The following is a 20,963-nucleotide window of genomic DNA, read 5'->3' as shown; positions in this document are numbered from 1 at the left end:
TTCATTATTGCCTCTACATTATTTGGATATGGGACGACTAAAGAAGTTGATGGTTATCTAAACTGTATGATTAGTAATATCAGGTACTCTCTATTATTAGAGTGTAGAACGGATTAGTTAGTTTGCCTTGAATTCCCCTGTTTACCATCAGAAAAACTACACTCATGGGAGGTCAACAAATTTTGAAAGGGAAAAGTCTACCGATTTGGATACAAATCTACGTAATTTTAATAACCTTTGACAGCAACCCTTGGTTTCAAAATTGAGCGATTCGTAGTTCTTTAAAAATTTTCCCCTTATTTAAAGGCTGAATTTGCCAAAGAAGAAAAAGAAGGCGGAGAATGAGGACGAAGAGCGAGACAACTCCATCAAGTGCAGTAATAGTGTGGAGCAGCTGGACATAGATGGGGACAATTCCAGCGAAGTGTCCAGTGAGATCAACTTCAGCTACGAATATGCCCAGATGGAAGTCACTATGAAGGCACTTGGCAGTAATGGTAAGAAGCAACAGAAATTATTGGAAATAGGTACAGAATATGAGACTATATCTTAAGGGAGTCTAAAGCACAGACTTCTTCCCGTATAACTTCCTACTGGAGAATTTTTCTTGTAAATGACTCATCGTAGCCTTTGCAAAAAGCCATCACAGGCTCTTTTGTTTGGCAGTTCTTGTTGAGGAAAAAGCCAAAACTGGAATAGTGGTGGAACTGCAGCCTCAAATCAAAATGTTTTCACTTTGTTGTTTATTTTCCTTGTGTCATGTCTCACTTGGGCATTAACTGTAGTGATTTCTGTCTCTGAAACTATGTTCCTTAGTTTTTATAGTGTTATGTAGCTGTCCCAGATTGGCATGTTTTTGGGAAACAGGAAGGTTTTTTTCAGTTTGGTCTTTCCCTTAATTCTCTTAAATCATCCATCCAGTCTGTTCTGTAGATGTTTATTTTACTCCGCAGTTCAGCAGCATTTTTTGAATATGCATTACAGCAAAAATGTAGTGTCTTCCTCCTTTTATATGCTAATGATGTTTACTCTCTAGGATGTTCTTCACCGTGGATTTCAGTGGCTACTGCAGATATAGAATGGGGAAGGGAGGTACCAAATCACAGTAGTTTGTGCCTTGCTCAGGGTCATACAGCATATCTGTAACAGAATGTGGGAAAAATCTCGTATTTCTGAGTCCGCCCCAAATTAATTACACAATTGCTTCCATTTAATTTGATGGTTCCCAGGTATTGGACCCTCAGATGTACTAGCTTCTTTCTTTTCAACATCTGCTTAGATCCGATGCAGTCAATCTTGCAAAGCCTGGAGCAGCAACACGAAGAGGAGAAGAGATCTGCGCTCGAACGGCAGAGGCTGATGTACGAACACGAACTGGAGCAACTGCGGAGACGGTTGTCGCCGGAGAAGCAGCATTTCCGCAGCATGGACCGCTTCTCCTTTCATTCCCCCAGCGCTCAGCAGCGCTTACGGCAGTGGGCCGAGGAGAGGTGGGTAACCCGATCCGTCCGTCAGGAGCGTTCAGGTCGAGTTCTTCAGTGCTAGTGAATTTTGCAAGGTTTGAATTGCGTTGGACACCTCTGCCAAATTTCTGAGGGGATTCCTGTGAAGGGGCGGGGAGGACACGGTGAAAATATTAGTCTAAGAACAACCAGACCTATAATGCTAGAAAAGATGCATAAGAATGAGTGCTTGCTTTGTTGCTAAGGAGAAACTCTATCCTGATCAGCAACAAATTTGGCTGAAGATGAGATGATTAAAAGAAATTTTGAGACTCCTCTATACGAGTTTGTTCTTCTCAGCTGCTGGAAGATTGTTTTTCCTCTTGATTCACATCCATCTGTCTGACCTGGGCAGGTCCTGGCAACCAGAAGAGTGCAGAAAGAAAAGGGAGTAAGAGGATGATACAAAGAATGTTGATCTAGAGCATTGCAAAAGCTGTTTAATAATGACAGAGGAGCCGCTGTTCTCTTCGCCTCTTCCCAGGAATTTGCACTGAGGTTATTTACTTCAGGCTCTAGATGATCACTTCCAGTATTACTGTCAAAAGGGCATCTGCAGGAGGAAGATGAAACATACCCTAAAGTAATGAGTGTGGTAAAGACATTGTAATGAGAAAATAAAAATCGAATTTATATGGCTAAAGAAGCAACTTTTGAAATAGGAAATATTCGCGACAGTCTGACAAGGTGCTAGCTGCGTGTCTGGAATGTTTTATTGTACCAGCTTCTTGTGCTGCACAGTTGGTGCTCTCTCACATGTGCCAGGAAGGCCAGTGGGCAAGTGGGTCGTGATATCTGAATAAATCTTTCTCTGTGAGATGGAACATCCACATCTACGATGGGGAAACTCTGGAATAAGCCACACAAGAGCTGACTGTTCAGCAGATACACAGAGAAGTCTCCAAAGTATGCTCATGCTCATACTGCTAAATTGACACAGATAAGCTTATTTATTTTCCCAGAAGAAATGGCATTTCATTCAGCTGATTTTTGTGTTAAAAAAGCTGAATGTTAAGACTCCTTCCTGACAAATGATTATTTGTTTCACACTCAGTTTCAGCACTCAAATTCCATGACTTTGCCTTTCTCCCTCTCCAAATCTTCTTCCAGAGAAGAAATGTTGACCCACAGCCTGAGAAAGCTGCGAGAGCAGATTGTTAAAGCCAATTTGTATGTGAGAGAAGCCAATTTTATCGGAGAGGAATTGGACAAGAGGACAGAGTATAAAGTTACCCTCCAGATCCCAGCTTCAAGCCTTAATGCGAACAGTAAGGTAAGGTGGCCCTAATGGAAGGAAATAATTGTTCAGTAAGTTTGCCCCTTAGCAATGATATTTGTAAGATTCTGACGTTAATGCTCTAGAGAAGTTTGTTGGTTTATTCATGTGCATTAAACGTGTCTCTGTTAGTGCGTGCTACATCCTTATCTTATTTTTTGGAGAAGAGAAGGCTCTGGGGAGACCTTATTGCAGCCTTTCAGTGCTTCAAAGGGGACGATAAGAAAGATGGGGACAGAATAAAAGCAGGGTCTGTTGTGATAGGACAAGAGGTGATGGTTTTAAACTAAAAGAAGGGAGATTCAGGCCAGACATGAGGAAGAAATTGTTTGTGCTGAGGGTGGTGAGAGCCTGGCCCAGGTTGGCCAGAGAGGTGGTGGCTGAACCATCCCTGGAGACATCCCAGGCCAGGCTGGACGGGGCTCTGAGCAACCTGAGCTGGTGCAGATGTCCCTGCTCATGGCAGGGGGGCACTGGGGGAGCTGGGAAGGTCCCTTCCAACCCAAACCATCCTGTGATTCATTGATTTGTTACCATGTCTTTTAACAAGCTAGCTTACTGATAGATGTTATGATGCAAGACCTTTCCACTGGTGTCGAAGTTCACTTCTGCTTCTGTTGCAGTGATAAAGTCTGTGCAGGTTAGGGAACCTCTGTTTCAAGTATTTACGGTCACCTTGTGGGCATTTGGCTTTACATCACCCCGGTGAGCTGAGATAATGCTGTCAGCCCCATTGTGCAGGGAGGAACAGGAGCAGAGAGGATTTGGATGATTCATTCCAGACATCTTAGAAATTTTGGAAGGAGGGAGCTGAACCCAGACTTTCATGTCTTAGTCTGGCTACCTAAGCTGGCTTATTATTTCTGTTCTTGATGTCAGCTCAATATTTTGAGGATAGCCAGGCTGTCGTTAGTACAGGAGATGTATTTTATTCCAGGATTAGAATTTTTATCGAATGCTTTAGAAGTTTCTCTTGGTTGCTTGTTTTTCTTGCAGTCTTCTGGCACATCTAGAAAGAGGATAGTAAAGAGGGTTAAGTGTCTGCACTAGTTGAAAGTTGCAGACAGCAGCAACCTTAGCTGGAACTGCAGGCCTTCTGATATTTATGAAATGCTTAAATGTTCCTGTTTGCAACACTTACGTAAGGTGAAAATCCACAGAAACTAGTACCCGTAGCTCTGATTAGACTTTGCAGTGAAATTGCACACGAATGTGCTATGACAGCCCAACTCATGCTTGAATTTGGTTGCTCAAGCTAGAATAATAGAAAAAAAAGAACAAAATCCAGACTTTTCCCAAATATATTATCAGTATTTTATTGTTTTAAATTATTCTTTCATTATTATGACACAAATTCCTTGTTGTTATCTCTGCAATTGTTTTGCAGAGAGGTGCAATTCTCAGTGAACCTGCTATTCAGGTGAGAAGGAAAGGGAAAGGCAAACAGATTTGGTCACTGGAAAAGCTGGAGAATCGACTGGTAGACATGAGGGATCTTTACCAGGAGTGGAAAGATTGTGAGGAAGACAACCCAGTAAGTAAAAATTACTCCAGTATTCTGCTGATAGAATTACATTCCTATTGTTTTTTCTTTTTAAGCAGATGTGAGAAAATCTTTGGAGGGCGGATATGCGAAGAGTTAAATTTTCCTGAACCTTTGCTTTTCCCAGTACTGAAGCAGATCCTCAGCATGTCATTAACCCTTATCTTGTCATTTTGATGCTTGTTCGCATGCATATTTGGTGACCAAACTGAGCATAAAATAAGCACTAAGTAAACACAACAGGAGCTGATGTTCAGGCTGACTTCTTTGAATCTGACAACATAAAAGACAACTTGCTGAGGACAGGCCTTACACTTGGTCCAAAATAAAATTCAGGTTTCCATTCTTCTTGTGATCTAATCGAGGCTCTTGCTTGAGTCCGTTTTTCCTTCCTTAGGCTGGTTGTGCGACGCTTTGAAAACTGTTTCATGAAAAGTTTGTTTTCCTCACCTTATTCTGAATTTGATTGAAGGTGATGAGAGCTTACTTCAGGCGAGCTGATCCATTCTACGATGAGCAGGAAAACCACAGCCTTATCGGAGTAGCCAATGTCTTTCTTGAGTGCCTGTTCTATGATGTGAAACTACAATACGCTGTTCCAATCATCAATCAGAAGGGAGAGGTTTGTCATTCTATAATCTATCCTTACTCAATTGTTTAATTATATCCCATGGATCTTATTATCAGTATATAGTAGATAAGTTCGAGTTTCATGTGCACAAGCTCTTTGCTAACAATTCGGAATTAATTATGCAAATCCCATAATACCTTACCGGAGTTGTTTGGGCAGCTCTGAATTCCAGCGTAGCGGTTGTGAAAGGAGAAAGCTTTGTGAGCACCTTTCTGAACAAAGCAGCCCAAAATAAATACTCTGTAGAAGGAATATGGGCTATAGAACAGGCTCTTTTATATATATATATATATATATATATATGCACTATAAGAACAACTTCAAAGGCAGCTGGAGCATCCCAGGCAACATTCTCTATGCTCTGCATCACTTGTGCTCTTTGCAGACTCTCTAGAGACTGGTGTGAAGGTGAGATGGCAGTTTGCTGCTCCCAAAGTCACTCTAGTGGCTGATGCCCTTTATTTTTACAGCAAAGGTTCTTTGATTCTGCCTCCAAAGCATTCTGCATCTGGTGCAACAAATGCACAGTGCAAAAGAATGGAAAGGAATAACACGTTGTCTGCTCACAGAGTGGAAACAGTGGTAGTTGTAGCTACTTGAAAAGGGGTGAACCCGTCGCTGTTTTCTGGCACACAAGTTAATTCTTACTCCTTTCTTCTCAGGTATCGGGTCGTCTCCATGTCGAAGTCGTTCGAGTGAGTGGAGAGATAGACGACAGGTTGGTTGGAGGGGAGGATAGTCCAGACTATTCAAATGAAAATGACATTCAGGAGAGAAAACTGGTCTGCAGGGTGAGTTCAAGATACATCCCAAGCTTTGAGCAACCCGCTCTCTTTCATCCCAAGTCGTAAATCGGGAAGTCCCTGGTGCATCATCTTCTAGGTGTTAAATCTCTCTTTGTAACCCCCTGCACCATGTTTGCTTCCAGTATCCAATTACACAGACAGAGTCCTGTCTTTAAACTCGTTGACTGATTATATGAAACTGTGTTGATGTTTCAGGATTATTAAAAAAAAAAAAAAAAAAAAAAGGCAAATAATTCAGCTGCACCTAAGCATTCAGTTGTATGTAGAGAGTTTAATACTTCTGCTGTATTTGTTTTCATGGCCTCGTGTAATGTCCTGGTGCCCAGTGTTTCTCCTGAAGTGCTGCTGCCTGGTCTTTTCTCACAGTATTTTTTTTCTTGAGTGGCTGAAATAATACAAGAGAACTAGATGGGGTTTGTTCCTTTCAGTCTCCATTATTATTTTTTTTTAAATCTGCAAGGTATTCATTAAACTATATTTATATGTGTACAGTCTTACCCCAGAAAGTTTATTTTAGTCTTGGAAGACATGGAAGATCTGGGCACTAGGTCTGGAGCTACAATATCTAATTCAAAAGGAGTCACAGAATCTGATAAACTCCCACTGATCTGTGCATCATTCTCTCTTAGTATTTCTCTCCTTAAATATTCAATATTTTGTGAAATATATACAGGTGTGTTTATTCTTGTTAATAATAAAAAGAAAGTTAGAGCTTGCAAGCAGTACAGGTCATTGTTGCAGGAAACGTCTTGGCCATAGAAGTCTGACTAATTGGATCTTAATTTCAGAAATGGAAAATAGACATGTATTAAATAGTGTGGTTAATATGATGGCTTTGTTTAGATCAGAAGGTTTATTCAAGATATTTTGTTTATATTTGGCCTTGATTTTGAAAAAGGTGAGTTTTGTAATGTTTGGGTTACTTTTGTGTTGTTTCTAGAATGAAAGAATAAGGACAAGTAACATCTTAAAACAAGTATTTTGCAGAATAAAGGAGCCAATTTTGGTAGAAGTATGAGATTTTTATTGTGGTGCTCTTCAGTTATAATGGGTTTGGTGCATCTCAGCATTAAAAATTAACAACATGTTATGGTATGTTTGTAAAATTAAGCCTTTTAGCTTTTACTCCCCACAAATACGCGCCTGGTGACATCCAGTGGTGACATTCAGCTGATGCACTCAAAACACTGTCTCCAGTGTATATCAGTGCAGAAATTTGTATTTCGTACAGTTTTTTGGTTTGCTTCTTTTTTTGTTACCCTTTGCCATGCAACAGAATAACATTGTTCTAACCTAAGATGTTTTTAATTCTCTGCCTAAGGAATAAGTATTTTTCCTTTATTTCCTGTTTCTTTTCTAGATTAAAATCCTTCAGGCCACAGGTTTGCCACAGCACCTCTCCAACTTTGTGTTCTGCAAATACACGTTCTGGGATCAACCGGAGCCAGTTATTGTTACACCCGAGGTGGATCCTTCCTTATCTTCCATCAGCAAGGAGCCACGGTGCATGGTTGTCTTCGATCACTGCAATGTACAATTTTTTTGCTATCTTATTAATGAAACTGTAGGCAGGTTTATTATTGCACAACAGTTTTAGTTAGATGAATCCCAGCCAAATCACCTGAGTTCTTATCTTGTTCTTTCTATCATTTGTCATTACACTCAGCAATTTACTCCACTTCACCGTTTGTAAAATAAATATAATAACTTCTGATGAGTGTTGATTTTTCTGATTCTGGACATTAGAACTTTTTTGACCCTTTGGATCAGCACTTGGAAGAACACGCGATCATTTTTCAGCTCTTTATAGACTTTAATCTTCAGCAAATCATCTGTCTTTGCTTTGCCTCCTGATTTTACAAACTGAGCTGACAGTTCTTCCTTTCCTCTAGGTTGTGTCTTGGGGACCAGGGTGACTTTACTAATATATTATATATAATGTTATATATATAATTATAGCATACAAGTAAAACCAGGACACAAGCTTATATTAAAGTCAAGACAGTACATTTCTAAGCCTAAGTTGTTGTGTAGTCACAGTCATCAACCCATTTGTCATCTACATACAGGAAGTTTCTGTCAATATTTCCGAAGACTTTATGGAACATCTTTACGATGGTGCTTTGGCGATTGAAGTGTATGGGCACAAGCAGAGTGGTGACCGCAAAAACCCAGCCCTGTGGGATCTGGGAATAATTCAAGCCAAAACACGCAGCCTTCGTGACAGGTAAATATGGAAAATGGATCCTCAGTTTAGAATTTTGGAAAATCGCTGTCTGAGGTGCCCAGTGTTGAAAAAGGTTTGGGATAAGTAGTCAAGTTCTGAACTGAAGACAACTGAACGTGTGTTTGAGCCTGTATCTCTTAGACTATTATAAATAGTATCTGGCTACTGGAAAAACACCATGTGATGTGTTAGTACATTTTAAAAACATGAAAGAAGAGAAATGCCCCACCTCTGTTTCAAATTAAAAGTGATAAAACCGGAAGGACTTGGAAGTCCCTTTTATTTAGGCAAACTGAAGATGTTTTTGTATCAGAAACAATGTGGCCAGCAGGCCCAGGGCAGTGACCGTCCCTGTGCTGGGCACCGGGGGGGCCAAACCTCCAATCCTGGGGTCAGTTTTGGGCCCCTCATGCCAAGAAAGGCCTTGAGGTGCTGGAGCGAGTTGAGAGAAGGGAACGGAGCTGGGGAAGGGGCTGGAGCACAAGTGTGATGGGAGCGGCTGAGGGAGCTGGGGGTTCAGCTGGAGAACAGGAGCTGAGGGGAGACCTTCTGATCTCTGACCTGCCTGAAAGGAGCTTGGAGCCAGGGGGGGTCGGGCTCTGCTCCCCAGGAACAAGCGCCAGGACCAGAGGAAACGGCCTCAAGTTGCGCCAGGGGAGGTTGAGGTTGGATCTTGGGAACAATTTCTTCCCCAAAGGGCTGTGGGGCATTGGAACAGGCTGCCCAGGGCAGTGCTGGAGTCACCATCCCTGGAGGGGTTGGACAGACGGAGATGAGGTTCTCAGGGACATGGGGCAGTGCCAGGGCTGGGTTATGGTTGGACTCGATGATCTTGAGGGTCTTTTCCAACCAAAATGATTCTGTGATTCTAAAATAGTAAGCCTATATAGTCATGAATGACACACCTATTGAAGTGTTCCTTTACTTCTTCAATCTGATGCCTAAATTAATGCTTTTGGAGGGGGGAAAGAAAAAAAAAAAAGGATGTATTTGATGTGTTTTGCAGGTGGAGTGAAGTAACTCGAAAAGTAGAGCTCTGGGTTCAAATTCTCGAGCTGAATGAGAACGGGGAATACTGCCCAGTGGAGGTGACTCCTGCCAAGGACGTGTGCACAGGAGGCATCTTCCAGCTCAGACAGGTGAGGTGGCACGGGCAGGATTTCAGCTGTGAAAAGAGCCTGCGGAGAGCTAAGGAGCTTCTGTTTTGTACGGTGAAGGGACGGTGCCCAAGGAACTGTCAAGCTTAGACACAAAATACGAGCTTGTGTAAAACAGAAAGTGGAAGAAGGTGGAATCCCTCTGTGTTTTGTGAAAGTCAGCTCAGATGTAAAGGTGATCAAAGACTTACCTGTAAGCTTTTTTGCCATGTTCTCTTCCCTATTCTGTGATAGCACCTGGTAGAAAGGACATCAGTCTCCACCAAACTCAGTTATTTTTTTTGAGTTTCAGAGTTCCCCTTTATTTCTTCCTTCCACCCAGCCATTCCTTTGTTCTTTGAATTCTACACACATTAAGTTATTAATGCTTAACTGAGAAGTTAACATTTTTAAGTGATAAACTATTGCCCAGAGAACACTAGGAATTAGTAAAAGTTAAATATGGGCTGCACCTCTGAACTGTACAACTCCTTTGATTTTATTTTTTTTTCCCTATGATTTTTACTAAAGAATAGTTACTTTGCTGCACTGATAACATCAGTTGGTAAGAACTTTCAGTCAAGGAGACTAGAGTCAGGAAAAGCTCAATACCTCACCAAATTTGACTATTTTCTCTCCTTTTTTGTAGGTGGGGAAGAGACCCTATTTTCTACTTTCAGAAATATTAAAAATAAAATCCTCTAAGTGTATGTTTTGAAAACCCTCTAGAAAAGTAAAGGGGAGTTGCTGAATGTTGAACTTTTTTTTTTTCCCTGTAAATACATAAATCCATTAAACATAAATCCTTGCAACAGAAGGGGTATCACTTGAACACTGGGCCATTGAGATTCAAGTACTCACCACCTTTGTTTTTCACAGAATAAAAATATACCATTGCAGTTGACTGCCAGTAGAGGTCTCTCTGTCATTAAGCTTTCAGCATTTTATATTCTTTTTTTCCAAACGTTTCAAATTGTTCTTTTGGGCAGGGACAATCTCGACGAATTCAGGTTGAAGTGAAATCTGTGCAGGAATCCGGGACCTTGCCACTGATGGAGGAATCGATATTATCTGTTGGCATTGGCTGCGTTCAAATAAAACATGTCAAGTCACAAAAAGCACCTGAAAATTATCAGGTAAGAGCCTGAATATTTCCTGTCGCTATTTCCAAGTCATGTAAAAGCCTCAAGTGATCTCCTAAGTTTGCAGTTAAAGGCAACTCCATTCATTTCAAGTTTTAATTTGGTTTTGGAGGATATTTTTTGAACCTACTTCTTAATCATATAAAGCAACATCAAGAAGAATTGTCCCAATTTCTTTCTTTGGTGGTGGTTTTAGGGATTGTTCAGCTTCATTTATATCTAAAACTCTGTCTTTCAGAAAGCGGTGTGGAAGATCTTTCTCTTAGTCAAAAATGGTTTTCCATGGCAAAAATCATATTTGTAAAACTACTTTCTGTGTCTCTTCTGGTTTTGTGTTGCAGGGTTTTTTGGTTGGTTTTTGTTTGTTTTTTCGTTGGGTTTTTTGGTGGTGGTTTTTGGTTTTGGTTTTTTTTTTCTATCCTTAAAGGCAGGAGAGCCTTAACATGCCATTCAAAGAAGAAAAGAAAATGCCAAAGTTTCTAAAATTCATTAGGTGTTTGCCCAGTAGATTTGACTTCAAATATTAGATATGGCAGCAATTTTAAGTAAGTTGTCAAATGAAAATAAATGAATGGAACATATATTCAAATAATGTTGAGTTACAAATGTTAGAATTATATGAGCCAGTTGTTGGCCCATAGTTTATGTTGGCCAATTGTTTGACAACCTCAGAAGCCCTGCATCTCATCTTAAACTGCAAGTTATTGAGCTGGTTTTAGGGATTATCTCCTTGCAGTGCTCCTATCAGTTTCTAGCGCAGTTTGACCTTCCCCCCCAAGAGCTAAATTCAAATTTAGTCACTCCTCTGAGTTAGCAACCCGCAAAAAAACTGGTGCGACAGAACAGCATCCTGGGCAGATTATTACTTTTATTCCCTTTTTGTCTCACTCTGTTTCTTTCCCAGTGAATTTCTGATCTGTTGACCAGTTTCAACTATATCCAGCAGAGCTGGCAATCCACAAAATAGTACATTCTTTCAAGAGATAACGACTTAGGCTCCACTTAAGAGACTAGTAAGTTGTGTCTGACACTGATAAACCACATGGGAAAGGGTTCTTGAAAACCAGGTTTTATTAGTCCTGTTGCTTACAACAGCTTTCTGAGTTGAGCACCTGGATTTTTAGTCCCTTTATTAGCGTTTCTCTATCTCAAGTAAATCAGTATCTACGGAATGTGAAAGATTTTCTAAAGACCTTGAACTAAGAAGATGCCTCTTCTGTATGGCTTTTGAATTTTAGGTTAGCTAAGTTTTTGCTTTCATTATGGAGATACAAAAGTAGACTCCAGTGGCTTGTTATCACTTAAATAGATGAGTAATAACTCGGCAAGGATTGGAGTCCTCGTTGCTTTTCCATTCACTTTGCAGGAGTGGCAGTTGTGCTTAATGCTAGTTGCTTGTAATGAATGTTGAGGATGATTGAATGGAATGTCTCCCATCAGAAAATAATGGAAATCAAAATATCGAAGGTCTATATTGTGAGTCCTCGTGTGGCAGACAGAGTTACTTTGACTCCCTAGAGTTGGCTTAGACTTCCATGTTTCAGTTCTTGCTGTAACATTCATACTTAAGTCCTACAGATAAAACAGCACATTGATCTTTGCCATCCAGGATCAACAGGTTTCAAGTTGTTTCACTATAACACGTTTTTCTTTCTTAGGGCAACTTACGTATCCCACTTGCTTCCAATTATGAAGACTTCTAATAGCTGTATTTCTGTGATTTTTTTTTTTCCATTATGATTGTTGGATTGTTCTAGTTTGTGTTTCGATGAGCTGATAGCAGCAAATCTTTGGGACATCAACATGTTTTAATTCTACGATCATACCATTGCTAAGCTCAGACTTTTTTGTAAGACTGTTAATATTGCTTAAAATAGTTACACCTTTTGCATTCAATGCGTTTCCTGCTGCCAAAAAAAAATTAACTGCATGGTTTTGCATGTTTTGGCCTAGGAAGAAGAGGATGAGATGGACAGTTATCAGGTAAAACTTTTGAATTCTCTTTTTTCATGAACTCAGAGCTTTTCAGATTAAAACATGTTAGAGGAAGATCAGAATTTGATCTTTGCTGTACTGGTTGGATATGCAGAGAGCCTGTCTGCTGAAGAGGCTGAAAGCTGAAGAATCGCGTAGATTGTTACTCTGCGAAGTCATATAGAGATTATAGAAGTGAAAGGGAAAGAACAAGGTGCCTTAATGTGTATTTTCAAAACAAGATCGAATTGCTTTTTGGTTTTGGTGTTTTGGGGGAAGGAGTCATCTTTCTTGACAAACTACGGTTAAATTGAGATTGGCCTCATTAAGAACAAGAGTAGGCCTGGCAGTGTTGAAAGATGCAGTCAAAATTCTTCATGCTTTTTCATATTATGAATGTGTTCTGTGTATGAGAGCTGGACTGTACTGCACAGTAATCAAATATAGGGCAAGCAAGGGAGATTCTGTTCCTGGGCCGCTAAGACAGCAGTGATGAAACTGCTGGAATCAGCACACTGGTTTTTTATATATAATGTCACAGTGACGTGAGCTTTAAAGGGGAACTGATGAGGTACAATATCTGTGATATATTTTTCGTCTTCTTGTGAATAACTTTAACAAAAGCACATTAACATCTTTATATATCTCAACTTTGTGTAGTGCGAACAACCAGAGATTTAAGTTTAATGCTATCTGACAGATCCCAGCATACTTGGAAGAGTCTGAGTAATACAACTCTGGTTTCTAGTCTTACATCCACCCGTTTTTCTTGGCAAAGTATTTGTTCTAGTTCGATATGGAACGGATCTGAACTGCTGTTGCCATAAAAGCGGCTTGCCTGAAGGCATCCCAGAGCTGATCTTCGTGGCACCCAACATGCCGCATGGAGAGAATCATTCATCGTTTCTGGAGCATTTCTACACCTGAGACAAATGAACTGAATGTTCTTAAGGATACCGAGGTGTTGTGGGGTTTTTTGAAGGACATGGGCACTTAAGAAAACAATTTTTAAAAGGCTCAGTTGCAAATGCCGTAACTAGGGACAGTGGCGTGACGTGGGACAAGGACGGATTCCTAATATGAGGCTGCTAAATGGTGAATGGGAATGATGATTCCTGGATAAGGGCTGGGGTTTCCAGCTTTGCCACAAGATAGTGGTTAGTGAGTTTTAGACTAGTTTGGGGGCCAAGAAGAGGTATAAACTGGAGCTTGTTCAGCTGGGTAGTACAGAATAACAGAAAAAGAGGTGCCTTAGGCTGGCAAGCAAAAATACTTCAAATAAGAGGTGGCAAGTTAAGGGTTTAAATCTGTGAAGAAAGGCGAAGAGAACTGGAGTTGTTTAACCTCAAGAAGAGGAAAAGGCTCGGTCTGGATCCTGTCAGTGTATATAAATGGGAAGGAGTGAAGAAGACACAGCCAGGCTCTTCTCAGCAAAAGGACAAGAGGCAACAATTTTCTGCTTCAACATAAAAAACTTTTTATTTTTTTTAACCATGATGGAAGAACAGGTCACCCAGAGAGGTTGTGGACTTTCCATCCTTGGAGATATTAAAATCCCAACTGGACACAGCCCTGAGCAAGGTGCTGTAGTTGGCCTCGCTATGGGCACGGAGCGAGGTTGGACTAGACGATCTCCTGAGGTCACTTCTGACCTCAGCTATTCAGTGCTTCTGTTATCCTGTGCAAAAGAAAATAATAGAGAAGAGCCGAGTGACTTCTTGGAGGTCTACTCTGTGTTTCTTATGTGCTTCTTGGGTACAGGATGAGTAGAAGGGTTGAGGAAATGTGTGAGCCGCAAATAGGAAACATTGACTTCCCTGGTCAATACTTAACATGAGTGCTTTTCAATACTTAACATGAGTGCTTTCCTCTTTACAGGACAGGGATTTGGAGAGGCTCCGTCGGAAGTGGCTGTGCGCCTTAACCAAGCGGCAGGAGTATCTTGATCAGCAGTTGCAAAAACTCGATGGAAAGCCTGGTAAGCAAGATACTGTTAGAGGTAACAGTAGCGATAGGTTGAGAGAGATATGCACACACGTTATTTGTTTTAAGATATTGTAAAGTTTAGAAAACTGCTGCATGAGCAGCAGGTTTGGGGGGGATTCTGCCCCTCTGCTCCGCTCTGGTGAGACCCCCCTGCAGTGCTGGTCCAGCTCTGGGGTCCTCAGCACAGGACACACATGGACCTGCTGGAGAGGGGCCAGAGGAGCCCCAGAAATGATCCGAGGCTGGAACAGCTCTGCTGGGAGGACAGGCTGAGAGAGCTGGGGGGTTCAGCTGGAGAAGAGAAGCTCCGGGGAGACCTTAGTGTGGCATTTCCATATTTAAGAGGGGCTGATAAGAAAGATGGGGACAGACTTTTGAGCAGGGCCTGTTGCGATAGGGCAAGGGGTGATGGTTTTAAACTAAAGGACGGGAGATTCAGACTAGATATAAGGGAGAAATGTTTTCCACTGAGGGTGATGAGAGCCTGTCCCAGGTTGGCCAGAGAGGTGGTGGCTGAACCATCCCTGGAGACATCCCAGGCCAGGCTGGACGGGGCTCTGAGCAACCTGAGCTGGTGCAGATGTCCCTGCTCATGGCAGGGGGGGCACTGGATGAGCTTAGAAGGTCATTTCAAACCAAACTGTTCTATGATTCTATTCTCTTTTAAATTGATGGAGATTTGAATCTCTGAACTCACCAGCAATTTGCTTTAAGGGCAACTAAAGTTAGAGAAACCCATATATCATCGTTCCTTGTTTTTGTATACTGAGTTGCTTCTTTGGATGCTGACTTTCTGAGCAGAGTGGGTTTTATGCTATTATCACAGAATCACAGAATGTTAGGGATTGGAAGGGACCTCAAAAGATCATCTAGTCCAATCCCCCTGCCAGAGCAGGAAAACTTAGGTGAGGTTACACAGGAAGGCGTCCAGGCGGGTTTTGAATGTCTCCAGAGAAGGAGAATCCACAACCCCCCTGGGCAGCCTGTTCCAGTGTTCTGTCACCCTCACTGAGAAGAAGTTTCTTCTCACATTTAAGTGGAACCTCTTGTGTTCCAGCTTGAACCCATTACCCCTTGTCTTACTGTTGGTTGTCACTGAGAAGAGCCTAGCTCCATCCTCGTGACACCCACCCTTTATATATTTATAAACATTAATGAGGTCACCCCTCAGTCTCCTCTTCTCCAAGCTAAAGAGACCCAGCTCCCTCAGCCTTTCCTCATAAGGGAGATGCTCCACTCCCTTAATCATCTTTGTGGCCCTGTGCTGGACTCTCTCCAGCAGTTCCCTGTCCTTCTTGAACTGAGGGGCCCAGAACTGGACACAATATTCCAGATGAGGTCTCACCAGGGCAGAGTAGAGGGGAAGGAGAACCTCTCTGGACCTACTAACCACCCCCCTTCTAATACACCCCAGGATGCCATTGGCCTTCTTGGCCACAAGGGCACAGTGCTGGCTCATGGTCATCCTGCTGTCCCCAGGACCCCCAGGTCTCTTTCCCCTACACTGCTCTCTAATAGGTCATTCCCCAACCTGTACTGGAACCTGGGGTTGTTCCTGCCCAGATGCAAGACTCTACATTTCCCCTTGTTATATTTCATTAAATTTTTCCCCGCCCAACTCTCTAGCCTGTCCAGATCTCGCTGGATGGCAGCACAGCCCTCTGGCGTGTCAGCCACTCCTCCCAGCTTGGTGTCATCAGCAAACTTGCTGATAGTGCACTCAATTCCCTCATCCAAGTCATTGATGAATATATTGAACAGTATTGGTCCCAGAACTGACCCTTGAGGCACTCCACTAGATACAGGCCTCCAACCAGACTCCGCCCCATTGATCACAACTCTCTGGCTTCTCTCCTTCAGCCAGTTTGCAGTCCACCTCACTACCCGATCATCCAGTCCACACTTCCTCAGTTTTGCCGTGAGGATGCTGTGGGAGACGGTATAAGTTCATCGACACCCAGTAAAAGCACTGCGTAAGAATTGCTTTCTTGTTCTGACTGCCCTCCTGCCTCTCCAGATAAAACAGAAGATGATGCAGACCGGGAGGCACAGCTTCTAGAGATGAGGCTGACGCTCACCGAAGAAAGGAATGCTGTAATGGTTCCTTCTGCTGGCAGCGGGATCCCCGGAGCTCCAGCCGAGTGGTATGAACATACATTGCCATATGCAAGAGAATGTAAAAATGATGCATGGCCTGTTCCTGCCTTGGATTGTTGCCATTTTTTGCTTTCTTTAATCTGGCCTCCGTACACTGGATGAGCAAAGTTGTTAAAATTAGGCCTCTTGCTTACATTATTTGATTAGGCTGTGGATCTGAAATCCAGGAATTCTATTTAGTAAACGATACAATTATTGATCAGAGTGTAATTATGACCTTCTGAAAAAACAATCAATATTTATTACCACTGCACTCACCATTTAAAAAGATGATCTAATATGTTAATTACCTGGTTCATTCACTTAAAAGGCTGCTCCATCATAATAAAACTGCACCTACAGGAGCATTTTGTTGCACTCCTGGTTTGAGGACAAAGTCTGTTTAGTCAGCAAATGTTCCATGTAAGTTTCTAAATATTAAAAATAGTAAACTAGGCTGGCCTGAGATTGCCATACTGTAGCAGCTGTAACAACTGCAGGTAAAGTAAGGTTGTTTCACTTCAAACCTCTTGTCTTCAGCTGCTTTCAACTTTCTGAATTTTTTTTCTGAGCAAACCTCTGTTTATTGATGAAATATTGAGTTTTAAGCTGAAGTTTGTTAAAGCTGGTACTTCTGAAACAAAAAAATGGCCAGCGCTTGTTGGAAACACATCAGCTTTAACATGAGAGTGTTTGGCCAGGTTTGAAAACAGTGGAGCTGCAGGAAACGTACTTGAGAAAGAATCAGGTTTGGACACATTTGCACCAGAGGAAACGTTCAGTATGATTCAAGCACTCTCTAGATGACATAAAAGTCCAGCCTGCTCTTGTTCACCGTAAAGTTCATCAAGTCCAAGTTTGTCATGAGATGGGTACAGCCTTTCTTGCAGCTAAGATTGCAACAAGGAGTCTTAATGTCTTTTGCGCTTCATGTTACATTTTTAGTACCTCATTAATGTTGCATAACTTAAAAGGCCACCTCTATTACTCTTTCTTTCATTATCTGAAAGAGATGCCTTATATGGCAGCTTCGATGCTTAAATACCTATATTTTACAAGAAAGAGTAACAAGTGTATTGTGGCAACATCAATGTTAGGGTAGAAACCTGGATTTTCTGCCTCTTCACTGCTATCACTGTTGCAGAGGGGTTTGTATTTAATAAATGTGCGTGTCAGAGTAAATAAACTTGATTTTGCTATTAGCATTTTAGAGGGAGAAAACATTTCTGAAAGCAGAGGTCAAAGAATATAATAATTGTAAGAGAGCTGGTATAAAAGAAATACCAATTTAGTTGAATCTCTCTGAATCTGCAACAGTAAATTAAAATAAAGCTGTTTGCCAAGATTATCAATGGTCTGGCTTAGAATTGCAGTTGTACTGAATGTAATATACTGTGGGCTTGTATCATAAGGTACGTGAGCTGGGTAAATCTGCGTTAGTTTAAATGCCGCCGTTGTCCCTGTCTTACATTTTTAGGACTCCTGTGCCTGGTATGGAAACTCACATTCCTGTTATTTTCCTTGACCTAAATGGTAAGTGGTTCTTAAAATGGCAAAGCACTTTGAAACAAACTTTGTACAACAAATGACATTATAGAATTTAAGCAAGCTAAGAAAATGAAGAAATGCCTGGAATACCAGGTAGATTAGAGAGTGGATAATTTACACTGAAACATATTTGTTTAATGTTTCTAAATACACGGCATTATATATGGAAGGAACCATAGGTTTTAATAATCTCAATATTTTGCAGATATTTCGTAAGTAAAATAGAAATAGTGAAATGAGTACACCTAAGGGAGTGAACAGCAAAAGGCAGTGTAAATAACAAATTGTTCAGAATGTCCTTTCTGGGGTCTCTCATAAGGATATAGCACTGATGCTATATCCTATAATTTCTTTACTGATGACTTAGAAGAAAATGTGATGTCACTGGCAATGTGATGTCACTGGTACTAACGTCTTCATATCACAAAAATACGGCATGATAAGGTCACGTTAGTTTTACAGAGTGTGATTGTGTTTCTTTAAACAACGGATGTTTCAATACATCCAGATACAAGATCCAATTCAAACAACATGTTTGGCAGATACTTCTACCGAAGATGGGAAATTGTAGCCAAGGAAGCAGCAACCCCTGAGTAGTCCGGGGAGCCAAAAGTGCAGAATCAATTGAACAAATCCTTGTGATGATGTTGAAAAGAGGGTTAACACTTGGATTGGAAGCTTCAGTTGAGGTGGGGAGGTGGCGTTCTGCCTGTTGTGAGGAGGTTCTTGCTGCGATGCTGTTTACATTTAATATTTGTTCACCTCAAAAAGTGCATCAATACGTCAAATGGCTTCAGAGAGGAGCTGCTTAATAATTCATTCATGGTGAAGGACTCGAGCCAGGGCAAGCTGAGCTTCTTCTCAAAAACCAGGCTGAGGATTTGTTTAATCATGACCTGAAAGGACCGTATTTTTACTTACTCAACCAGCAGCTTATCTTTGTTAAAAAGAAAAATAAAATGAAATAAACAACACCTAACTAATGCCAAATGAGTGATGTACTTACTATGGTTGAGCGGCAGTGCTGAAAATGTACCTGTGGGGAAGGAGGGATGTTTACAGCCGGGGGAGGTTCCCACACAACAGAGGACTTTACAAGGCACGCTTGAGTCTGCGTCCCCAAATTTTAGTGCACATTTTCTCTACAGAAATGGGATCCTTTTGGAAGTGGAGCAACGTGAGGAGCTTTTCTTTTGTAGGTAGAGTGCAAGTAGCTACGCTGGGAGTTACGAAAGTGGGAATTCGTGACTTGCCGGATGTTTTTTAAAAGGGATAATTGCTTTGTGTCTCCTCACCTTCTGCATTCACTTTTGTTTCTAGCCGATGACTTCAGCTCCCAAGATAACCTTGATGACCCAGAAGCCGGTGGGTGGGATGCGACCCTGGTTGCAGAAGAGGAGGAGGAGTTCTTTGAACTGCAGATTGTGAAACATCATGATAGTGAGGTAAGCAGAGATACAGCTCAGTGGATTTATCTTAGGAATATTTTAATTGTTCTCTTAATATATCAAAGTGTGAAAATAATGCACCAAAGACGGCACAAGAAGGATACAACGCTGCTTTCTTATATAACTGACTTTGTGTTTTCAAGGGATATTTGCTAGGAATATAACCATGATTCAAAAAATAATAAAACTCAAGGACCTTCCTTCCTCTAAATCCAGATGTTACAAAAGCTTGAGATTCTGACTTGGTGTTTAAAAACCAAAACAATACTCCTGAGCAAATTAGAGTATGGAAGCCTCCAGCTGAAAAGCCAAATAATATTAACTCTTGCTACAGGTAACATATTTGCCCCTGCATTGTTACATTCATTATACTCCATTTTGCCACAAAGATCATAGTTTTATAACTTTACAATTGTTAATCTATAATTTTTGCTCCTAGTTTTAGAATATTCTCTGATTTAGGGTTTTTTTTTTTTTACCTTAAAAATTTGCTCCTTACTCTGAAACTTACTTAGAATCATAGAATCATTTTGGTTGGAAGAGACCCTCAAGATCATCAGGTCCAACCATAACCTCACACTGGCACTAAACCGTGTCCCTAAGAACCTCATCTAACATCTGCTTCTTTTTATATTCGTAGAGGAGCTTTGGGTAGATTTTATGTTCTGTTTTGTTTTTAAAACCTGTCAAGATGGCTACCAGGCCAATTTTCTAATGGCTTGGACATAAGCCATTTAGATCTTTAGTAATGCTTGTGTTTTAGCATTCAAAAAGAGAAATCCCAGCTTTTGCTGTATTGCTAGAAATGTTTCAGCAAAGTTTTTTCTCATATACAGAGAGGAGGGTCTGTGTGGTGTTGAGGAAGATTTTCACTGCAATCTCTGTTGCTCCCTGGTTTATCTTAATAAATTAGGCCAAATGTTCCTATAGTTCTGCATATTCTGTAATTTATGTGCAATGATCCTGGGTATTCAAAGATCTTTTTTTCAAGCGGAAATGTTCCAGAGTTTGAGCAAGTTGGCATTTTTAATCCCATCGTTTTCATTTGGCAAACTAATCTTGATTTTTAAATGGCCTCTTCTAAATTGCAGGGATTTTTCTTCATAGGGAGTGAAACGGAGACGCTGACTCTCAAAATTTATGTATTATGTATTTTTGTTAATTATGCTTAATTAATTACAGTTAATTATACACCTAATTATGCTTATTAGAGGATACATTTTTTTTTTCCTTTGCAGGTGAAAGCAGAAGCCTCATGGGATTCCACAGTCCATGACTGTATCCAGCTCAGTAAAGGAACAGCAGCAGATGAAAGAGTTTATCTCATTGTGAGAGCCACCGTCCAGCTCAGCCATCCCGCAGAAATGCAATTAGTGTTACGCAAGCGCATTTGTGTTAATGTGTACGGCAGACAGGTATATCTTTTATAATCCTTCACGCTTTCACTCTGCCTTATGTTTATCACTGCTTGAAGAGGGGAGTGCTGTGATTTGGGCAATAGACTGCTTCTGTTTCCCCGAAAATAAGACAGAGTCTTACTTAATTTTTGCTCCAAAAGGTGCTTACTTTTTTACATGTATAGCCACCTGGACACTATTTAAATTGCCT

General features: G+C 41.1%; 1 protein-coding gene across 5 annotated transcripts in view; it reads left to right on the top strand.

Annotated features, from left to right (window-relative positions):
• KIF13B (kinesin family member 13B) overlaps window positions 1-20,963 on the top strand; it is a 126,632-nt gene that overhangs the window by 72,382 nt on the left and 33,287 nt on the right. For all 5 annotated transcript variants that reach the window (XM_065630770.1, XM_065630768.1, XM_065630769.1 and 2 more), the window contains exons 16-31: window positions 307-497; window positions 1,280-1,490; window positions 2,613-2,775; window positions 4,166-4,312; window positions 4,794-4,943; window positions 5,615-5,743; window positions 7,119-7,289; window positions 7,828-7,985; window positions 8,992-9,124; window positions 10,111-10,257; window positions 12,217-12,246; window positions 14,116-14,215; window positions 16,241-16,367; window positions 17,837-17,892; window positions 19,228-19,352; window positions 20,594-20,770. In XM_065630770.1, the coding sequence (XP_065486842.1) occupies window positions 307-497; window positions 1,280-1,490; window positions 2,613-2,775; window positions 4,166-4,312; window positions 4,794-4,943; window positions 5,615-5,743; window positions 7,119-7,289; window positions 7,828-7,985; window positions 8,992-9,124; window positions 10,111-10,257; window positions 12,217-12,246; window positions 14,116-14,215; window positions 16,241-16,367; window positions 17,837-17,892; window positions 19,228-19,352; window positions 20,594-20,770 (2,215 nt within the window). The remainder of the gene's footprint in view (window positions 1-306; window positions 498-1,279; window positions 1,491-2,612; window positions 2,776-4,165; window positions 4,313-4,793; window positions 4,944-5,614; window positions 5,744-7,118; window positions 7,290-7,827; window positions 7,986-8,991; window positions 9,125-10,110; window positions 10,258-12,216; window positions 12,247-14,115; window positions 14,216-16,240; window positions 16,368-17,836; window positions 17,893-19,227; window positions 19,353-20,593; window positions 20,771-20,963) is intronic.

This window comes from Caloenas nicobarica, chromosome 3, assembly GCF_036013445.1.
Source record: "Caloenas nicobarica isolate bCalNic1 chromosome 3, bCalNic1.hap1, whole genome shotgun sequence".
NCBI classification, from domain to species: Eukaryota; Metazoa; Chordata; class Aves; order Columbiformes; family Columbidae; genus Caloenas; species Caloenas nicobarica.
This window is presented reverse-complemented; position numbering and strand designations above follow the sequence as displayed.